Below are 17,541 nucleotides of genomic sequence, written 5' to 3' on the forward strand. Positions count from 1 at the left end.
AAATAGCTAATTACAACCACTGACATAAAGGTCTTAGTGGTGATAAGGCTGAAAGGCAAATAAGGCAGCCTGGTGGAAATTGTTAGTACTACTACAGCAGCTTAGGGAGTAAATTTAGCAACCTAGGGCATCTTCTGCTTATACAAGGTGTAGACTGCCAACTCATCTAACACTACTTTCAAGTGTCATCAAATTCTAGCCTACTGATTAAATTCTGGCGTATGTATTTGGCTGACTGCATTTTCTGGCGTAAAAATCCCTGAGTGAGTGATTTTATGGTTATGCTCTTCGCTGAAAGGACTGATGTTTCAGTATTAACTTGGCCATTCCAGATTTCATCATCTTAGTTGCTTTTTCAGAAGCTGAAAAACATAAAAATATTTTTAAACAGTGCTAGCCACTAATTTACAAAGTCAGTGTCCGTTGTGTTCTGAAAACCTTAGAGAATGAGCTGGTGAATGAACAAAGTCATATTAAGGGCTTCAAATAGTGCTGCAAAATCGGTTTAAAATAAAATGCAAGTATTTAGAATTGTAGAATCATAGAAACAAATTTCTTGGAATACATAATATTCATTGAAGAGTTTTACCTGTCTCAGTAACCTGTTTCCAACAGTGTTTAGTAATGAATATGGAGGGAAGAGGTTCACGAGCTGGTAAGTTATATACTCCTCTGGCTTCCAGCGACTTAGAGCTTAGGGACTTGCAAAACCTAGGCAGTATTTTTGTATTTTAATTGGTTTTCTATCTATTACAGGAATGTTTTGTTGGAACTGAACAACATGAAATTTGTTTTGTTTTATTTTTTTTTTCTATTTCAACAGTATGAGTGGATATTATTCTGCATTCTCCTGATAAAATCTTGGAATTTAACTTTTCTTTTTGTGACACAGCTATTACCTGTGGCCCCCCTCCACCAGTACTCTATGGGAAAGTGGAAGGATCGGATTATCGCTGGGGTGCCAGTGTGAGTTACAGCTGTGCAGAAGGCTATCAGCTGTCTAAAACCGCTATTCTCTCCTGTGAGGGTCACGGCATTTGGCGGGGAGACATCCCACAATGTTTGCGTAAGTTTTCAGGGTACAGACGTGTTGGGCTTCACTGAAGTGGCAATCAGTTGACTTGGGCTACAATCCATTTCTCACAGTTTAAAAAGAATTTGGCTAAATCAGTTAATATAGAGACTACTGCAGGATTCTCCTTCCTTCTTCCAAAAAGTACACCCTGTTATGAATCAAGCAGTTGTGTTCATTTCAGGATATGTTCTTCTTCCTTTCCCCAAAATGGCCTTCATTTTTTATTACCTAATTAGACTCATACCATTTACCTTGCTGACACTGTTTTTGAATGTTCCGAACTTGACTTGAGGTGTGCATGATTAAAATTTTCCTACACACTTTTCCTTTTTTCTTCCCTGTTTCCATTTCCATTAACAGGTAAAAACAAGGATCCTAACCCTTAAGCTCTTGCCCTTCTTTTTAAATTCTTTTTTTCTTTCCTGAAGGCGAGTATGTACCCTCATATCTTGTTTGGTTTTCATCTTCTAAATCTGTCAGCTCATCTTTTTCAGTGCTTGAAATCTTGTCAGGGCTCTGATAACATTTTTCCTTTTACTTAATTAGGGCAAAAATTTCCAGCCTACTCGTCTGAGGGTGACTTGTGTGAAAACTGGATACATTTTGAAGCAGTACAATACAACATTGTCAACTTTGAGATTACTTTGTCATCCAAATCTAATCAGCATTTAAGTGTCTCAAATAAAAGGTCTATTTTCCAGGTTAATTTTTATGCTTGTAATAACTATAACTGTGACAATTAATTTAAAAATGCTGTCAGGAATTTATTTGAGAGACAGTCCTAAACAGATAAATGTACATAGCATTTGCACTCATATTCAATATGCCTGACTTACACACAAAAAATATGTAGAATGCTTCAGTTGAAGCAGTCGCACTTTTTAATAACCTTTTCCCTCTCCTTTTCTGTGTATTAGCTGTGTTCTGTGGTGATCCTGGTACTCCAGCAGAAGGACGACTCAATGGAAAGAGTTTCACCTACAGATCTGAAGTTAGCTTTCAGTGCAGACCCCCTTTTATTCTGATAGGCTCTTCAAGAAGATTCTGTCAAGCAGATGGTACTTGGAGTGGAATTCAGCCAACATGCATTGGTAATAACTACCACTACTTATGCTGTTTCTGCTGAGAATATTCTTTATAAACCATTACACTATCATAGATCTGGCAGTTAGCTTTCCAAATATAGAAAATGTCAGTGTCTGATAAAAAAAAATAGATAAATAAGGTTATATTTTGAGTATAAAAATTTTAGGATAAACACAATTGCATACGAAGTCATTTGCAAGTTTACATGATTGCTTGTCTGCTGAAAATGCAGAATGTCAATAAGTGTAAATGCATAAATTTATTCCATCTATTTTTAGAATCTTTTAGATATGCAGAACACTTTGGTAGATTCTGCAAAGACCAAATTCTGTGATTGGAGAGTTGAAGGAAATTGTCAGAATCAATCCTAAATCAAAATGCTTTTTCAATTTTGTGAAAGTGGCTGATAGAGCTCAAAAGGATGAAGCGCGCTGGGTCTGGTCTTTTGAATTTCTGATGAACTGTCAAGTATTATCAGTTTCTCATGGACTGATATGCAGTTGACAGGCTTTTAGCATGTTACATAATCAGACTAAATGAGAGAAATGCTGGACACCTATAACTCTCACTGATAGCAGAATTCAATCCTACTTGGGGTGACTTTCTAGAGAAAATGATTTTGGTGTTACATAAGAAAAATCCTCTGATATTTCTAAACAAGCACATTCAAATATAGACTGTAAACTATTGATATATATTGTGCTGCGGCTGAGACACTGGTTATGTCAAAGAGCTGGGTGACATTCAGTGAAAAGGTAGTAAGCATGATTATTGAAGGCTGACTATATTTGTCATTTAAGATATTAACACTCAATACAATTCATTGATACAAATTAAAAATCCCTTCCATCCGTAGTTTTTATGAACTGGACAGTCCATCTTACGTCTTACATCTTACCTCTTACATCTCTCTTACAGAGACAAGTAGTTTACATAAGCTAAATCTTAAGTCTACTTTGAAGAATTAAATTTGAAAACATAATAATGACATTTCTATTTATAATATAGAAGTACGAGTAATATACTGTAATATGAGTAATATATATCAAAGACAAGTGTTTCTTTAACAAAATGGATGATCTAAAGTATTTATAGATTGCATCATCAAGAAATTCAAAAATTAAGATCAATGAAAAATACTTAGAACTATGCCTAGAAGTACTATAACATGGCAAATATTGGCAAGCTTTTCTATTTCTGGATATTAACCATTTCCTTAAAATTCTTTGATTTTTTTTCCTTTTTTGCCAGTGTGTTTTTTAGATAAGACAGTTATTAAAAAGACAGTTCAGCTTCAGGTGTCTGTTATTGGCAATGGCATTCCAGCAGATGATAATTTGTAAGAAGTTCTTGAGCTGTTCAAGCAGCTAAAGGGTAGGAGTGCATTTAGTTTTTGTTCTTGCACATTAGGTCAATGTCCTCCAAACTTTTAAAGCCTTTTGTAAATATCAGTCCAGTTGAATTATTATGCTATATGAGGATTAGCATTAAAAATGGAAGCTGACCCAGAGTGAAATGATAGATCACATTATTGTACATGACAAGTTCAACTTTTTCCTCTATAGAAAATTAAAAATAGTTAGAGTTGAAATATAGTCCTAAGTCATGTTCTTTATGCAGTGTGAGCACAAAATCAGACTTGGTTGTCAAAAGGAAATTGTATAGTACAAAAGGATCCATTGAATCAAGTCCTGTGCTGCCTATCTGAACACTCCCAAGTCACATACACCAACCGAAATAGAAGTGACCATTGCTGAATCAAAAATAGTTTCAGGCTGCTTTAAACTACACTCATGATCATCAGATCATAGAATGGTTTCAGTTAGAAGAGACCTTAAAAATCACCTAATTCCAACCCCTCTGCCATGGGCAGGGACACCTCCCACTACATCAGGCTGCCCAAGCCCTATCCAACCTGGCCTTGAACAACTCCATGGATGGGGCAGCCACAGGTTCTCTGGGCAACGTGTTCCAGTGCCTCAACACCCTCATAGTGAAGAATTTCCTCCTTCTATCTAGTCTAAATCTTCTCCTCTCCGATTTAGAGCCATTCCCCCTAGTCCTATCACTACATGCCATTGTAAAAATATAATTAATTATATTCCATTATAATACCTTTTTTTGTAGGGGACAATCTTTTTATTCTCCAGCAACAACTGAGGTAGTAGTTAATTTGAAACTTTTGTTTTCTTGGTGGCATAGAAAAGAGTGTAACAGAATAATAAGTATTTCACTTGCTATAAGAAAGCAGGTTGATTTTGGCTTGAGGCTTCGCCGAGTTTTGGTTATTTTTAAAAGAAGTCTAACTTCATGATTAATCTGGTTGTTGTGAAATAAGGCAAGAAAAAAATTACTTTGTATGTTCCCTCTGCATTGTGAATAGTGTTTTGGAATGTTTTGTGTATTCAAAAAGGTTTAAAACCATAAGTTTAACAAAAATTAATGCAATCCTAACTAAAGTTTACATTGCCAAAGGAACTTGCAAAAATATCCTTAAATGGTGATAATGAAACAAAGTTTGGTGATCTATCTTGGAAACTTAATTGGAAATACAAATATTCAATTAAAAATTCTATTCTTGTCATCACTAGACACTGATTAAATGACTTAATCTTTGCAAACGGTTTTAGAGTGTTCTTTCACTATCATAACATCTGTCATGTTTCACATTTTATTTTAGATCCAGCTCACAATACATGTACAGACCCTGGCACTCCACATTTTGGAATACAAAACAGTTCCCGAGGTTATGAGGTAATTCTTGCTTTTATTTATTAGCTTTCTAAAATAAAGATGCGTTTAATAATTATAAATATAAAATATTATCTGTACATTTAAATGTCTGATGTAAACCTTAGAAAATTTCCACTCCTATTAATAAAAACTCATACTTCATTCCAACTTTTTTTTTAATATGAAGCATAAAGAAATAACTCCTAATCTTGCAATATATCATGTGTTCAGTACTTCAGGAGACTTTGGTAGGGAGAACTATTTATAAACTGATTACCTAACATGATGTGACATGCTACAAGTACTTTACTTTACGATTGTAATTCTTTCATATGTTGATGAATAATCAGTAAATACCTAAAACCAAAGAGCTGTCTGATCCAAAGGCCATGTAGTCCTTGACAAAAAAGTCAGCAAGTGGCTTTGCTAAATTAGCAATTCATCTTACATTTTATTCAGTCAGAGGAGATAAAATTATTCTACGTGTTGGATCTAAGTTCTCTGCGATGAATGTCTTTTCTATAATTTCCAAATACCTCTCAGGGTATAAGTTTACCAAGTGACAGTTGGAAAAATGACTGAGGAAATAAAAGTAGATGCAAAAATGACCAACCCACAGTCATTATATAGATTGAGTAACCTCATGTGGATAGATTCTTCAGGTATAAATATTTGTAATCTGAACATAAAATATATTCTGGTTGGGTTTCCTGCTTATTTCTGAACTTACAGCAGTGTGCCTCATGGTATTATGTTCAAGTTAGTAGAACTCTTTTTCTAAATGTCCTTCCTGTAAATTCTTCTGGTTTCTGGCACCCTCCCTCTCCTGCAGTTGTGCTCTCTGTCATTGCTGTGGCTGTCAGCTCTTTTCTTCACCTTCTGCTCCTGTCTGGCTCACAGATGCCAAGGCACTTCTCTCCTGGCCACATCTTGTGGTCTCACCCCTAAGATGGTTCTCTTAGTAACAAGTGCACTTTTCTGTCTGTTAGGTCATCTTGTCCCTGTATCTGTCCCTTTCATCACTTCAGAAACAACTCTAGTCCTTTCACCTAATTTGATCAGGGGGTTAATTTTATTTTATTTTGATTTCTTTCTCTCCTCTTTTTTCTGCTTCACAACTTGTCTTTAATACCAGAGTTGTACTGACCACTACACTGTTCTAGTATCCATTCACTGTGAAGGCTAATTATCTCTTCTTACTCACCTCTAGGGACTATAGTAGGTCTTCATCTGTTCTGTATTTATCCTGTCCTCAGGTGAATGCTTTCACTCTCAGATTACTATCTGGTGCAACAAGGTGTAGACTTCTCTCCAGTTATTAGTGAAGTAGATCTTTTTATTTGGCATATGTGATTAGTGTGGCTTCCTGTTTCTGTGACTTAGCCAATTCTATGAATCAGCTTTTAAAAGTCTTTCCACATTACAGAAAGATGTGGTGACTGATACAGGAGTCCTCTTAATGGATTTCCCCTATCTACCAACATCGTGCCTTGCCCCATTCATTTTGTTCTTTTTGTGCTTTACTGTGCTGTGACAGTTACAAATACCTCCAATGTTTTTCATCCAAGTCTACAAGGAACACACTGCTTTTATTTTTACTTTTGCCTGTAAAATAAGAAAGAAATATAACTCTGTAACTACCTTGAACACAGACATTATTTTTTTTGCTTTGTCTTCTGGATTAGTGAGGAAAGATTTGCAACTCATCATTAAATACTGATAGTAGAATTGGCAATTTCACAAGAAGCAAGATTGCTTAGAGTCAAGATCAGCCATACTCTGTTCTAGTCTCTACTACAGTTACGCTGTGTGCCCTTGGCAAGACAGAGGGGTGAACATGTTTAAAAATGTATAAAGAGGTAATCCTACAAAGCCATATCAGTAATTTGGACTCTAAAAATACCAGTGGATTTCACAAACAACTTGGGGAAGAACTGGTATTGCATTTGCTGAACATCTATAATGATAATCTGTTTTTATTTAATAGAGTATGTAGTTGACAGATAGCCACTTCTGAAGAAAACTGCCCATTTTTAATGTCCATTGAAGTCGTTTTATGACATCTGTAGTGTAGAGTAATCTGCATTTAGAAGCATATACTTGCAAACTGTTTTATTAATATACATTGATCACTACTAATCTGTAATTTACTTGCATTTGTCCGTGTGATGTTACTTTATTAATGTTGTAGAATTTCAAATAATATTATTTTTGTGTTTTCTTTTCATTTCATCTGATCATATTTATTGCCAAGACATTTTATTCAAAATGAAAAGAATTTTACTAGTCAGACTCACATATTTAAATAGCTTGGCCTACAGTTGTTTTCTCTGGTTCCTTGTGTCAATAACATCCTAAAGTCCATTTCACTAGAACTTTCCACCCAATCTCTTTCTTATGTGTTAAGAAAATCCTTAAAAAAAATATGCAGATTTGTATCAGTTTTCATACTTTTCTACTTTCAGTGGAAGTTTAGCGTTTTCTCAGTTATTTTGTCTTTTCTTTTGAGAAAAGCCATATCATAGTTGACTGTAGGAGGGCTTTCCATAACATTACTCTGCTAGTTGATGATCTCAAGTAAAACTTGTGTAGTTTATAATAACAAATGCAGTGTTAGAAATTGTGGCTTGGAGTTTGAATTTATTTGTAGATGGAACAGTTCTTCATAGCTTTTATTTTTACTTTAGAAATAATTTTTAGTCAATTCAGAAATGAGAAACATTTGAAACAGTCTTTGTGGTCAAGTTCTATTGAAATACGTGCAATGATGTACAGGAAAGAGAGACATTTCAATCATTTAATTTGCTTCTGTCACACTGACAAACTAATAAGCTGAAATGTATGACTGTTGTTATTTCCCATCTGCACAGCCTTGTCAATATTTTTGCACTTATTGCTTTCAAATAAGGTTACAAAAGATCAATTGCTCAAACTTTTCATCACATCGGAAAAAAAATTTACTTTAGATATTGTATAGATATGTATAGTTATTTGAGGGGAGACCTCATTGCTTGAGGGGAGACCTCATTGCTCTGAGGGGAGACCTCATTGCTCTCTATAACTACCTGAAAGGAGGTTGTAGAGAGGAGGGTGCTGGCCTCTTCTCCCAAGTGACAGGGGACAGGACGAGAGGGAATGGCCTCAAGCTCCACCAGGGGAGGTTTAGGCTGGACATTAGGAAAAAAATTTTCACAGCAAGGGTCATTGGGCACTGGAACAGGCTGCCCAGGGAGGTGGTTGATTCACCTTCCCTGGAGGTGTTGAAGGCACGGGTGGAAGAGGTGCTAAGGGGCACGGTTTAGTGACTGATGGGAATGGTTGGACTCGATGATCCGGTGGGTCTCTTCCAACCTGGTTATTCTATGATTCTATGATTCTACAATATTTTTATTTTTGAAAACATCCCTCTAGTGGCTTGTCACTGTCTTGATATCTGACTACACGTGATGCATTCCTCTTTTATCTAATATTCTGGTTTGATTCTTAGGTTGGGAGCACAGTCTTCTTCAGATGCAGAAAAGGTTATCATATCCAGGGATCCACCACCCGTTCTTGTCTTGCTAACTTAACTTGGAGTGGCATACAGTCTGAATGCATTCGTAAGTCTGTTTTCTTATCTAATGGGTTAGAATATGTCACAATTTAAAAAAAAATTCAAAGTGATTCATGTGGAATTTCATAGTAAATAATATGCTACAAAAAAAGTAAACTTTATTTTAAACAGGTTTCTATTTTTTTTCCTATTCTGAGAACAAAGATGTATTTGGGATATTAATTTGAAGCAGTATCTTTCAGAATTGTGTTTCATAAAGTTCACAGTAGTCCGACCAGTTTTACTCAAAAAGACTGTCCTCATTAAGCTACTGCCTTCGCTGCTTTAAATTAATCTAGGGGGGTTGTGTGTTTTGGATTAATAGAGAACAGGAAGCCATCTGAAATATTCATGGGACTATTTTGTTGGCTAGTATTTCAATAATCACAAACTAGAACTCCTTAAAATTCAGCTTTTATGGGCTATGCATGTGTATGCAAATTATTAGTATATTTGTGGTTCTATATGGGTTGGAGGACATCAAATAATGATTGAATTAAAATACACTGACCTAACCTAAAAGTAATTATTTAGAATGGCCTTAGATTCTTGTCCTATTTCAAACTCTCCTGGTGTAGTTATAAATGAACTCCAAGGGGCACAGCGAAAGAAACCTAGAGAGCAACGAAATCTGTTATAATCAATCTGATATGACAAAGCCTTCCTATGGAAACTTTATTTCAACTGAAATTTGTGATGAATTTATTTAGCACAGTAACTTCTCTGTAGTTTTCATTGACTGGAAGCAAGACTTGAAGCTGTGACAGTACAATAATACACAGGCTTAATTAATGCACCATGTACAATGACATGTGCTTCCCTTTAACTCTTTTGTTTTTGTTAGCATGATTTAATTCTTGTGTATTGTTTAAAAATATATAATGGTATCATTTCCATCTTACATCATAATAAAACTATATACTTATAGTGTAATTTTTACAAGTAATAGTTAATTTACCTTTCTAAAAGGCGTGCAATATTTGGATATAGAAACGGAATAGGTTGTCATGCATTTATTTCAAATAACCTACTCTAATCCTATGGAAACAGTTTATCATCACTTTTTCTAACTCTAAAAAACCCTTTGCAGCTCATGCTTGCAGGCAGCCAGAGACACCGGCACATGTAGATGTGAAAGCAATAGATCTTCCTACTTTAGGGTATACGTTGGTGTATACCTGTCAGCCAGGATTTTTTCTTGCTGGTGGATCAGAGCATCGGACGTGTAAACCAGATATGAAATGGACAGGAAAATCTCCTATTTGTAAAAGTAAGTCATTACTCAAGAGATACATTGGGCCCTACTTGGTTGGATTTCATTTTCCATGACATTATTGCTCTCTGCAGTAGGATTAATATTTCCCACTTATTGTTGAAAGATGCATATGACACAACAGCTTTTACTTTATGAAATAAATGACAAAAAAAATCAAAGCAAGAACAACATTTAGAGCTCATGGAGGAAGTTATGTAAGCCTGTGTGTGTCAGTGCACAGGGACATATGCATCAGTTTACCCTTAACAACAGCAAACAAAGCCTAATCTATATTAAGTGTTAATTTTAACTGTACTTATCTTTATGTCACAATTTTAAAGCATATTTCAATATATTCACTGTTTAATGTATGCTTTTCTGGTAGGAACAAAAAAAAGTTATTTCAAAGCTTGACTTTTAGATTCATCCAGATATGTTTTTTGTTTAATCAAATCTTCTAAAATAAAAACGAGTAACAAAATAAAAAAAAAATAAATACATCTTTGCACCATATTCCACTTCTATTTATATCCATGTAAATTTCACATAGTTTTGCTACTCTAAGTATAAAGTTATGCAGGATACATTTGCTCTTCACGTGCAAATAAACACAGTAATAAATTCTCAATTCAGAAAAATAAAAAAAAATATACTTAGGATAGAAATAAAGAAAAAAATAATCAGACGCCATGGGAAAAATATTTGAAACATGTTTCTAATTCTAATATGTCAAAAAACACTAAACAGATCTGATGTTCAAACAATATTGAACTTTTCCTTAATGTATGGATAGACTTCCTTGTTTGAACATTTCCAGATGTATGATCTATGTATAAAAATTTATATTCTTATTCATTCAATTCAGTAATTTTTCATGGGTACTAGATGATTAACAATTGTAGATAAACAATCTTGTACAATTTTGTTAATTTTCTTTTTTTTCTTAAAATTTACGATAAAATACAGAAAAAGTTTCTATAAGCAAGAATTTGGTTTTTTTGATTGACTTACATTTTTTTGATATAATTATCCTTGACTACCTCATACTTTTTGTGTTTTCTTAGTACTTGAACATTCTAATCAGTGAATTTCTGGTTTTTAAGTAAAAAAAAAAATAAACAAAAGCAAAAGTATGCAAGACAATACCTTCCTACAGGGCCTTAGCCTTCTTAAAATTGCTAATAATATGAGGCTGAACTTGATCTGGGGTCAATGTGCGTAAGTCTCCTGAATGTACTGGAAATATAGCAAATGACATGAGTCATGATCCTTTCCCATGATATCTGATGTCGTTAACTTAATCCAGCTATCTGGCTTTTGCTAGTTTGTGTCATAAATGTATCAGTCTTTTTATTAACACATTTTTTAATATATTTAATATACTATTCATAGTTAGATATAGTATTTGACCCCTCTATAAGGCTCTCTCTTATAGCACTGGGACTGATATAAAAATGTTAGGCCTAAATATATGAAATACTTGGCTAATCAGACAACTGTCTGCACTAAAAATGTTGTTTATCTAAATTACTTTCTGATAGTTTTGTGTAAGTGTATAGGTTTGAACGTGTAAAATATTCTAGACTAATTATTTCTGTTTTAAATAATTTAAATATATTTCTGGCTCTATTAGACAAGGTATGAATGCATCCATAAGGCATTGTTTTAACTTTATATTTTTTTAAAAACACCCAAATATGTTCATGAAAATGATGATTTGTCTTTTTACTTGTAGGTAAAGGAGTGAGAGAAGTTAATGAAACAATAACTAAAACTCCAGGTTTGTATACAAGAAGAGTTTTAGATCTAAATAAATCAAATTTATTTATACCCTAGATTGTTACGGATAATAAAATTATTTCCAATATTTAACTTAGGCATTTATTACTCATGTTGAGGTCTCTCATAATAACAGGTGCCATGCTAAATCTATTCTATGAAATTCTTTCCCTAACAGAATTTTTAAAAATTTTCACAGTACCAGTTTTGTGAATTGCACAAAAAAAAAGCCTGTCAAGCCAAAAAGATAAATCGTATATACACAAACCCCAGATCTGATGTAGTTTTATATCAGAGAGATTGCTATAATGGAGAGCCTTATAATGAGTGTAGATGATAATTGCAGGAATTAGATTCAGTCAAAGTTTAAAATGCAAGTGATAGAAGAAATCACACAAAAAAAAAAAAAAAAAAAAGCCCCACATTCTAGTTTTGGAAACTTTGATGGCCTTCATTTCATGGAAATCCTCCAGGCATTCTAAGATAGGGTTTCTTAAACTCTGTGGACCACCAGGAGCAGGCAAACACTACTGCTGCTTCTCTGTGTCTCCTTATGAACATCTGTGCAGGTAATCTTTTCCTTCTGTCAGTGGCAAAACAGACAAATACCTGTGAGAAATCCTTGATTACATTCAATCTTTTATCGAAAAGGAAAGGTTTGATTTGTTTGGGTTTTTTTACTGACTTATTTAACAACGACTGGAATTTTCACCAAATAATTGAGCTTGCAACTCTGTATTCTGAATTTTAGCAAGCTGCAGGGAAAATAAGATTAATGGTTCACACTCATGGCAGTTCACAGAAGGAGTCTGTAGAGTAGATGGGATAAAAAGGTATTTCTGCTAATAATTAACCTTCCTAGTGAGTTTATTAGTGAGACTGTAAGGTGAAACCATAAATGAGTTCTTCCAAATGCATTACTTCCACAGACTCGCAACAAAGCAGGATATAATATGCATTCATTATAATTAAAATACGGTCTAAATTTATTGGAGGATTCACTTCACCAAACACAGAAAGTATGCATTAATCTGCTACCACACAGGTTTTGAAGTTTCAATGCCAAATTAAAATATAGACCAAGTCTTGAAATACATTCACTATGCAAAGCATCAGTATAAATTCACACCACATCATGTCTCTTATAGCTACTTTGGGTGAGTAAGTACTACTTGAAAGGCATTTTTTAGAAGATTGAAATACTATGATTCAAAATATCAACAACAGTAAGCAGAAAACTGAAAAAATATAACAAATGACTAATTAACAAGGAGAAGTTTTAGGACAGTTTTCAAAAAAAGTCTTCACTATTATTATGACTTTTTGAATTGTGAATTCTCTTTAGTGTATAAGTGTATTTTAGAGCATTTTCTTTACTTTGTTATCTTAACTTTTGGTAGAATTCCTTTTGCTGTTGTCTGTATTTTAAATGGAATGAAGCCAATATTGCTAAATTAGGGGGTTTGTAATAAAATAGATTCATATTCTTATTTCTCACATGTGGATATATGAATACAGATTATGTTTATCCTTGTTTATTAAATTGTTATTTTTTTGCCAGTTAATGTTTTCATAAAATAATAGTATCTATCATTTTTATAGTACTGTAAATTTTAATTGAGTGTAAGTTGCAACTAAAGAATTCTGCAATACCCATGTGAAGTTTAAGAACTGCAATACTCTGTTTGGTTCCCATGGTTCTCTCTGCTTTGAAAAAATAGTTAGAAAGATCTTTTAATGAGCAGCCATGGATTTCTCCATTTCTTACATTCAAAGAATCTATGGTTGGTGCAGTATTAGTATAACACCTGGTTAGTTTTTCTCATTCTGCACGTGCCCATAGAGGGTAAGAAAGGCAGGACTTGCAAACTCTCTGCAGAACTGGGTCAGAGCCATTCCAGTTCCTCAGCTGCATCCATGGGGCTGCAGCACTTGAGTGTTTTACAAAAACATGACTGAAGAAGCTGAAATATATTTTCTTTTCGTATTGATTCTGCCCACCTGTAGCAAGTGCAAATTCTGTAAATACTAAGTCAATGGTACTAATTTGCAAAGATCAACAGCTATTAATGACAAAGTGGTAAGAGAAACTAGATACTGAAGATGCTGAATGTGACAAAAGAAGTATGATGTCTGCTTTGTTATAAAAGTCTTACACAGAAGTTCTTAGGGGTATACTAATAACACTAGATGAGAATCTTCATGACAATAATTTCAGACACATAATTTTAATTCAAAGCAAAGGGAAATAAAAATAATGTATTTTAACATGTTAGATTTCAAATGTACTATATGTCACTACTGTAGCAAACCAAGGAAAAATCTATAGGAAAAAGGGTGTGAAAGCTCCTTTTCAGAATTCATGTATTTACAGAAAATGTATGGATTCTTAGGACTACAATGGAAATAAACTGGAGAGGGACAGATTTAGAGTAGACATAAGGAGGAAATTCTTCACAATGAGGGTGGTGAGGCCCTGGCTCAGGTTTCCCAGGCTGCCCCATTCCTGGAGGTGTTCAAGGCCAGGTTGGATGCGGCTTGAGAATCCTGATCTAGTGGGAGGTGTCTATGCCCATGGCAGGGGGGTTGGAACTGGACAGGCTTTAAGGTCCCTTCTGACTCAAACTATTCTATGATTCTAATAGATACCAACTGAAATGTAATTCTTCAGATTTCTAGTATGAAATTTAGGTTACCTTGTGTAAAGCTCCAATTCTGCACTGAATTTTACCGTGGAAATGGCGCATTTCAGATTCTTTGAAGCTGTTATACTCAAAGCCATATAGTGGGTCTCCAATCACTTGGAATACTATGGTGTTACAAACAACATATTAATGATATTTATAAATCATCCCACATTGAGCTTGAGCATTTGCTTCTGGCTTTCACACAATTTGAAGACAATTGGTGCTGAAGAAGCAGTTATCTTTTTCTTTATGAAATGTGCAGTGGAAGTGTAATAATATGATTAAGAGACAGTCAAGAGGTAGTGATCAGATTTTCAGATACACTGACTGTCAATGTGTTTTGTTGGAAATGTATGGCGTTATTGATGGATTTCTTTTTGATTAATTTTTACAATCAGTAATGGGCTCAAAGAGGAAACATCCATGGAATTTATTCGAAGTAGGTACACAAGGTGCCTATACTGATAAATTTCCTTCAGTATAAAAAGCTGCCTCTACACATGCTCAGAGTTTAATAAAATGCAGAAAATCCAATAATTTATTTTAAGAGTTTAGGTAGAAGAGTGTGAACCACTTCTAGTATCAGTCTTTAGTTATTTAGGAAGTATCATTTTTAGTGGTCATGGATAGTAAGGGTGAACTTTAGTAGTTACTAGAACTGTCACCTTGTCAAGATATCATGTGATTGGTTAAATAGTTCTTTTTATTAAGTTTTGGTTTGATTATTAAAGCTTTACTTCTCAAATTGTAAACCTAGAAAAAGCTTAGAACTAGGTGGAATAATGTCTACTTTCACTTGTAAGAAGCTGCTAGGAAAGACTGGGTGCTGCCTGGCCATGAGGAGAGTTGGTTTGTTTTGCCCAAATCAACTGCTTTTTCAGCTTAACCATCATGTTGGAAAGAAGTCTTCCCCAGATTTTATAACAGCAAAGTATATGGGAGAAATATAGCAATATGTAGGGGAGACAGGAATGGTTAAGACATGTAGCACCTTGTAAATGCGACTGACATAATCTCCTAATTTTTTTTCTCTTCTGTTTCCCTTCTTAATTAATGTTAATATTGCAGGTAATGTTGAATAAGGGAGACCTTATCTACCTTGTCTACGATTTAGACAAATATTTAAAATTTAGCATTTAATGGCTTGTAAAATTATTTTTTTCTCCATAGAGGAAAGTTACTCATAACATCAAATAAATGACCCAAACACATAATTCCTTGCTCTGGCAATTTCACTGTTCACAGGTGCAGCATTATTATATGGAGAAAAGATGTGGAGTCTAAAAGTGACTGATAAAATACTTGCGCTACGCTATCGTGAATTCAGTTGACTAGGCAGTTGATATTCCCTTGAAAATCACACACAATGCTGTAATTGATTCATGAAACAAAAGAAATAGCCTAAGACAGCGTGTCCTTCCAGGAATCCCTGACTTCAGAATACTATTCTCCCTTTTTTCATCATATCCTAAAGCTACAGGGCTTTAGGGGAAGAGACCATTATTCTTCGTAGTCTTGAGGACATTCACTGAAGCAAACAGGTGATAAAGTGTGAGGTTTTTTAAGAAAAGATATTGTAATGGACAGGTGTAGTATAATATAGGCTATTGTATTTAAGGGTCATTAGGTATGTCTTTACTGGGGTAAACTATAATACCTCCTTACAACAATGGACTGATGCTCTGATAGGAAAATATTATAAACATAAGTATGGTTAGAAAGATTGCTGCTTTGTTGTGGCTTACTCTTTTCTTTGTTTCTTTTGTGCCCACTTCTATTTAGTTCCCTCAGACGTGTTTTTTATAAATTCATTGTGGAAAGGGTTTTATGAATATTTAGGAAAAAGACAGCCTGCTACTCTGACTGTGGACTGGTTCAATACTACGAGCAGCAAAGTGAATGCCACATTCATTGAGGCATCCAACGTACAACTCAAACTGTCAGGTTGGTTCTGAATTTGGTGTTAAAGCTGTTCTTCTGAATTTTTTTTTCATGTCTTCATTTTTATTTTATTTGTTGCCAAATACAAAATGAAACTAAAACTTAGTATTTTCCCTTAAAATCTTTTTCTGCTTATTTTGCAAAAGGAAAGGTCCTAATGTAGTGGTCTACACAGATTTCAGTTTATTTATATTTGATCAGCCACCTGTTTTTCCCCTTACGTTTCAAATAAATATTGAGGTACGTTTTTTTCTTCTTGGACTGTGGCATAATATTGAAGTATTTAACTCACAAGTAATATTCAAGTGGCATTTTAAGGACTGTACATTGAAAATAATAACACCACCATTATTCAATAGTAATCAATATCTAATTTAAAGCAATATGGCCTTAATAATGGTATAATATCAACTAAGCTCAGTTAAGCAAATAATTTAGTAAATTATACATACCTTTAAAACAACATCTTCCATTCCTTTCTGCAAATCTTACTCTGAATTGAGGCTCTGATTGAGCCTCTAGTAAGTTATATTTGAAAAGAACACTATCAACTATCACTGCATTTTAAGGTCAAGAGTTCAGAGACAATTTCAGTCACTGGCCACCAAGTAGCAAATTTTCTTTCCCTACATTATTAATATTTACTATAATATACTGTTGTGATATGAGTAAAATGTAAAATCCTTTTTTTTTTTTCTAGTGCAAGGAAATTGCAGACAAAAATTATACCTTTAATCAGAATTATTGAATTACTGTATGAAAAGACAAATATTCTTGCCCATTAAGTATAAAATAGGACAAAATCATTTTTGCATCCTGTTTTCAAGCATTTTGTGGGCAAAAGATCAGTGAAACAAGATCCTGCTGTTAGAGCACTTTAAATCTTATGACAACCAGATTATAAAATTCTATTACTTCAGAATGTTTCTATAAAATATTTTAGTTCTGAAGCAATATGATTAACTTTGAAACTTGCAACAAAATGGTTGAAAAAAACCTTAAAAGATACGTGTTTCCTCCTTTATGTTAATAGGTGTTTACAAGAAAGAAGAAGCCCATTTGCTATTGAAAGTTTTTCAGATCAAAGGACCAAGTGACATTTTTGTAAGCAAGTTTGAAAATGACAACTGGGCGCTAGATGGTTATGTAAGTAACCAGACTGCTATGGATAAAGCTTACAGAGCTTAAAGTCTGAAGTAATTTATGATTTCCTACATAACTCTATCAAAATAGGAATGATAGGAATGGTTTTGATAGGAATGGTTGGACTCGATGATCCAGTGGGTCTCTTCCAACCTGGTTATTCTATGATTCTATGATTCTATTCTATGAAATTTTATATTGCAAATATGGAATACAACACTCTAGCAATCAATGTAGAGATCACATTATT

General features: G+C 34.0%; 1 protein-coding gene across 1 annotated transcript in view; it reads left to right on the forward strand.

Moving 5' to 3' along the window:
* The window catches only part of CSMD1 (CUB and Sushi multiple domains 1), a 1,116,699-nt gene that overhangs the window by 1,084,961 nt on the left and 14,197 nt on the right, over positions 1–17,541 (forward strand). The window contains exons 60-67 of the mRNA XM_069851527.1: positions 893–1,066; positions 1,993–2,166; positions 4,842–4,915; positions 8,382–8,493; positions 9,577–9,756; positions 11,477–11,521; positions 15,990–16,151; positions 17,182–17,294. Coding sequence (XP_069707628.1) covers positions 893–1,066; positions 1,993–2,166; positions 4,842–4,915; positions 8,382–8,493; positions 9,577–9,756; positions 11,477–11,521; positions 15,990–16,151; positions 17,182–17,294 — 1,034 coding nt within the window. The remainder of the gene's footprint in view (positions 1–892; positions 1,067–1,992; positions 2,167–4,841; positions 4,916–8,381; positions 8,494–9,576; positions 9,757–11,476; positions 11,522–15,989; positions 16,152–17,181; positions 17,295–17,541) is intronic.

This window comes from Phaenicophaeus curvirostris, chromosome 2 (assembly GCF_032191515.1).
Source record: "Phaenicophaeus curvirostris isolate KB17595 chromosome 2, BPBGC_Pcur_1.0, whole genome shotgun sequence".
In the NCBI taxonomy this organism is placed as follows: Eukaryota; Metazoa; Chordata; class Aves; order Cuculiformes; family Cuculidae; genus Phaenicophaeus; species Phaenicophaeus curvirostris.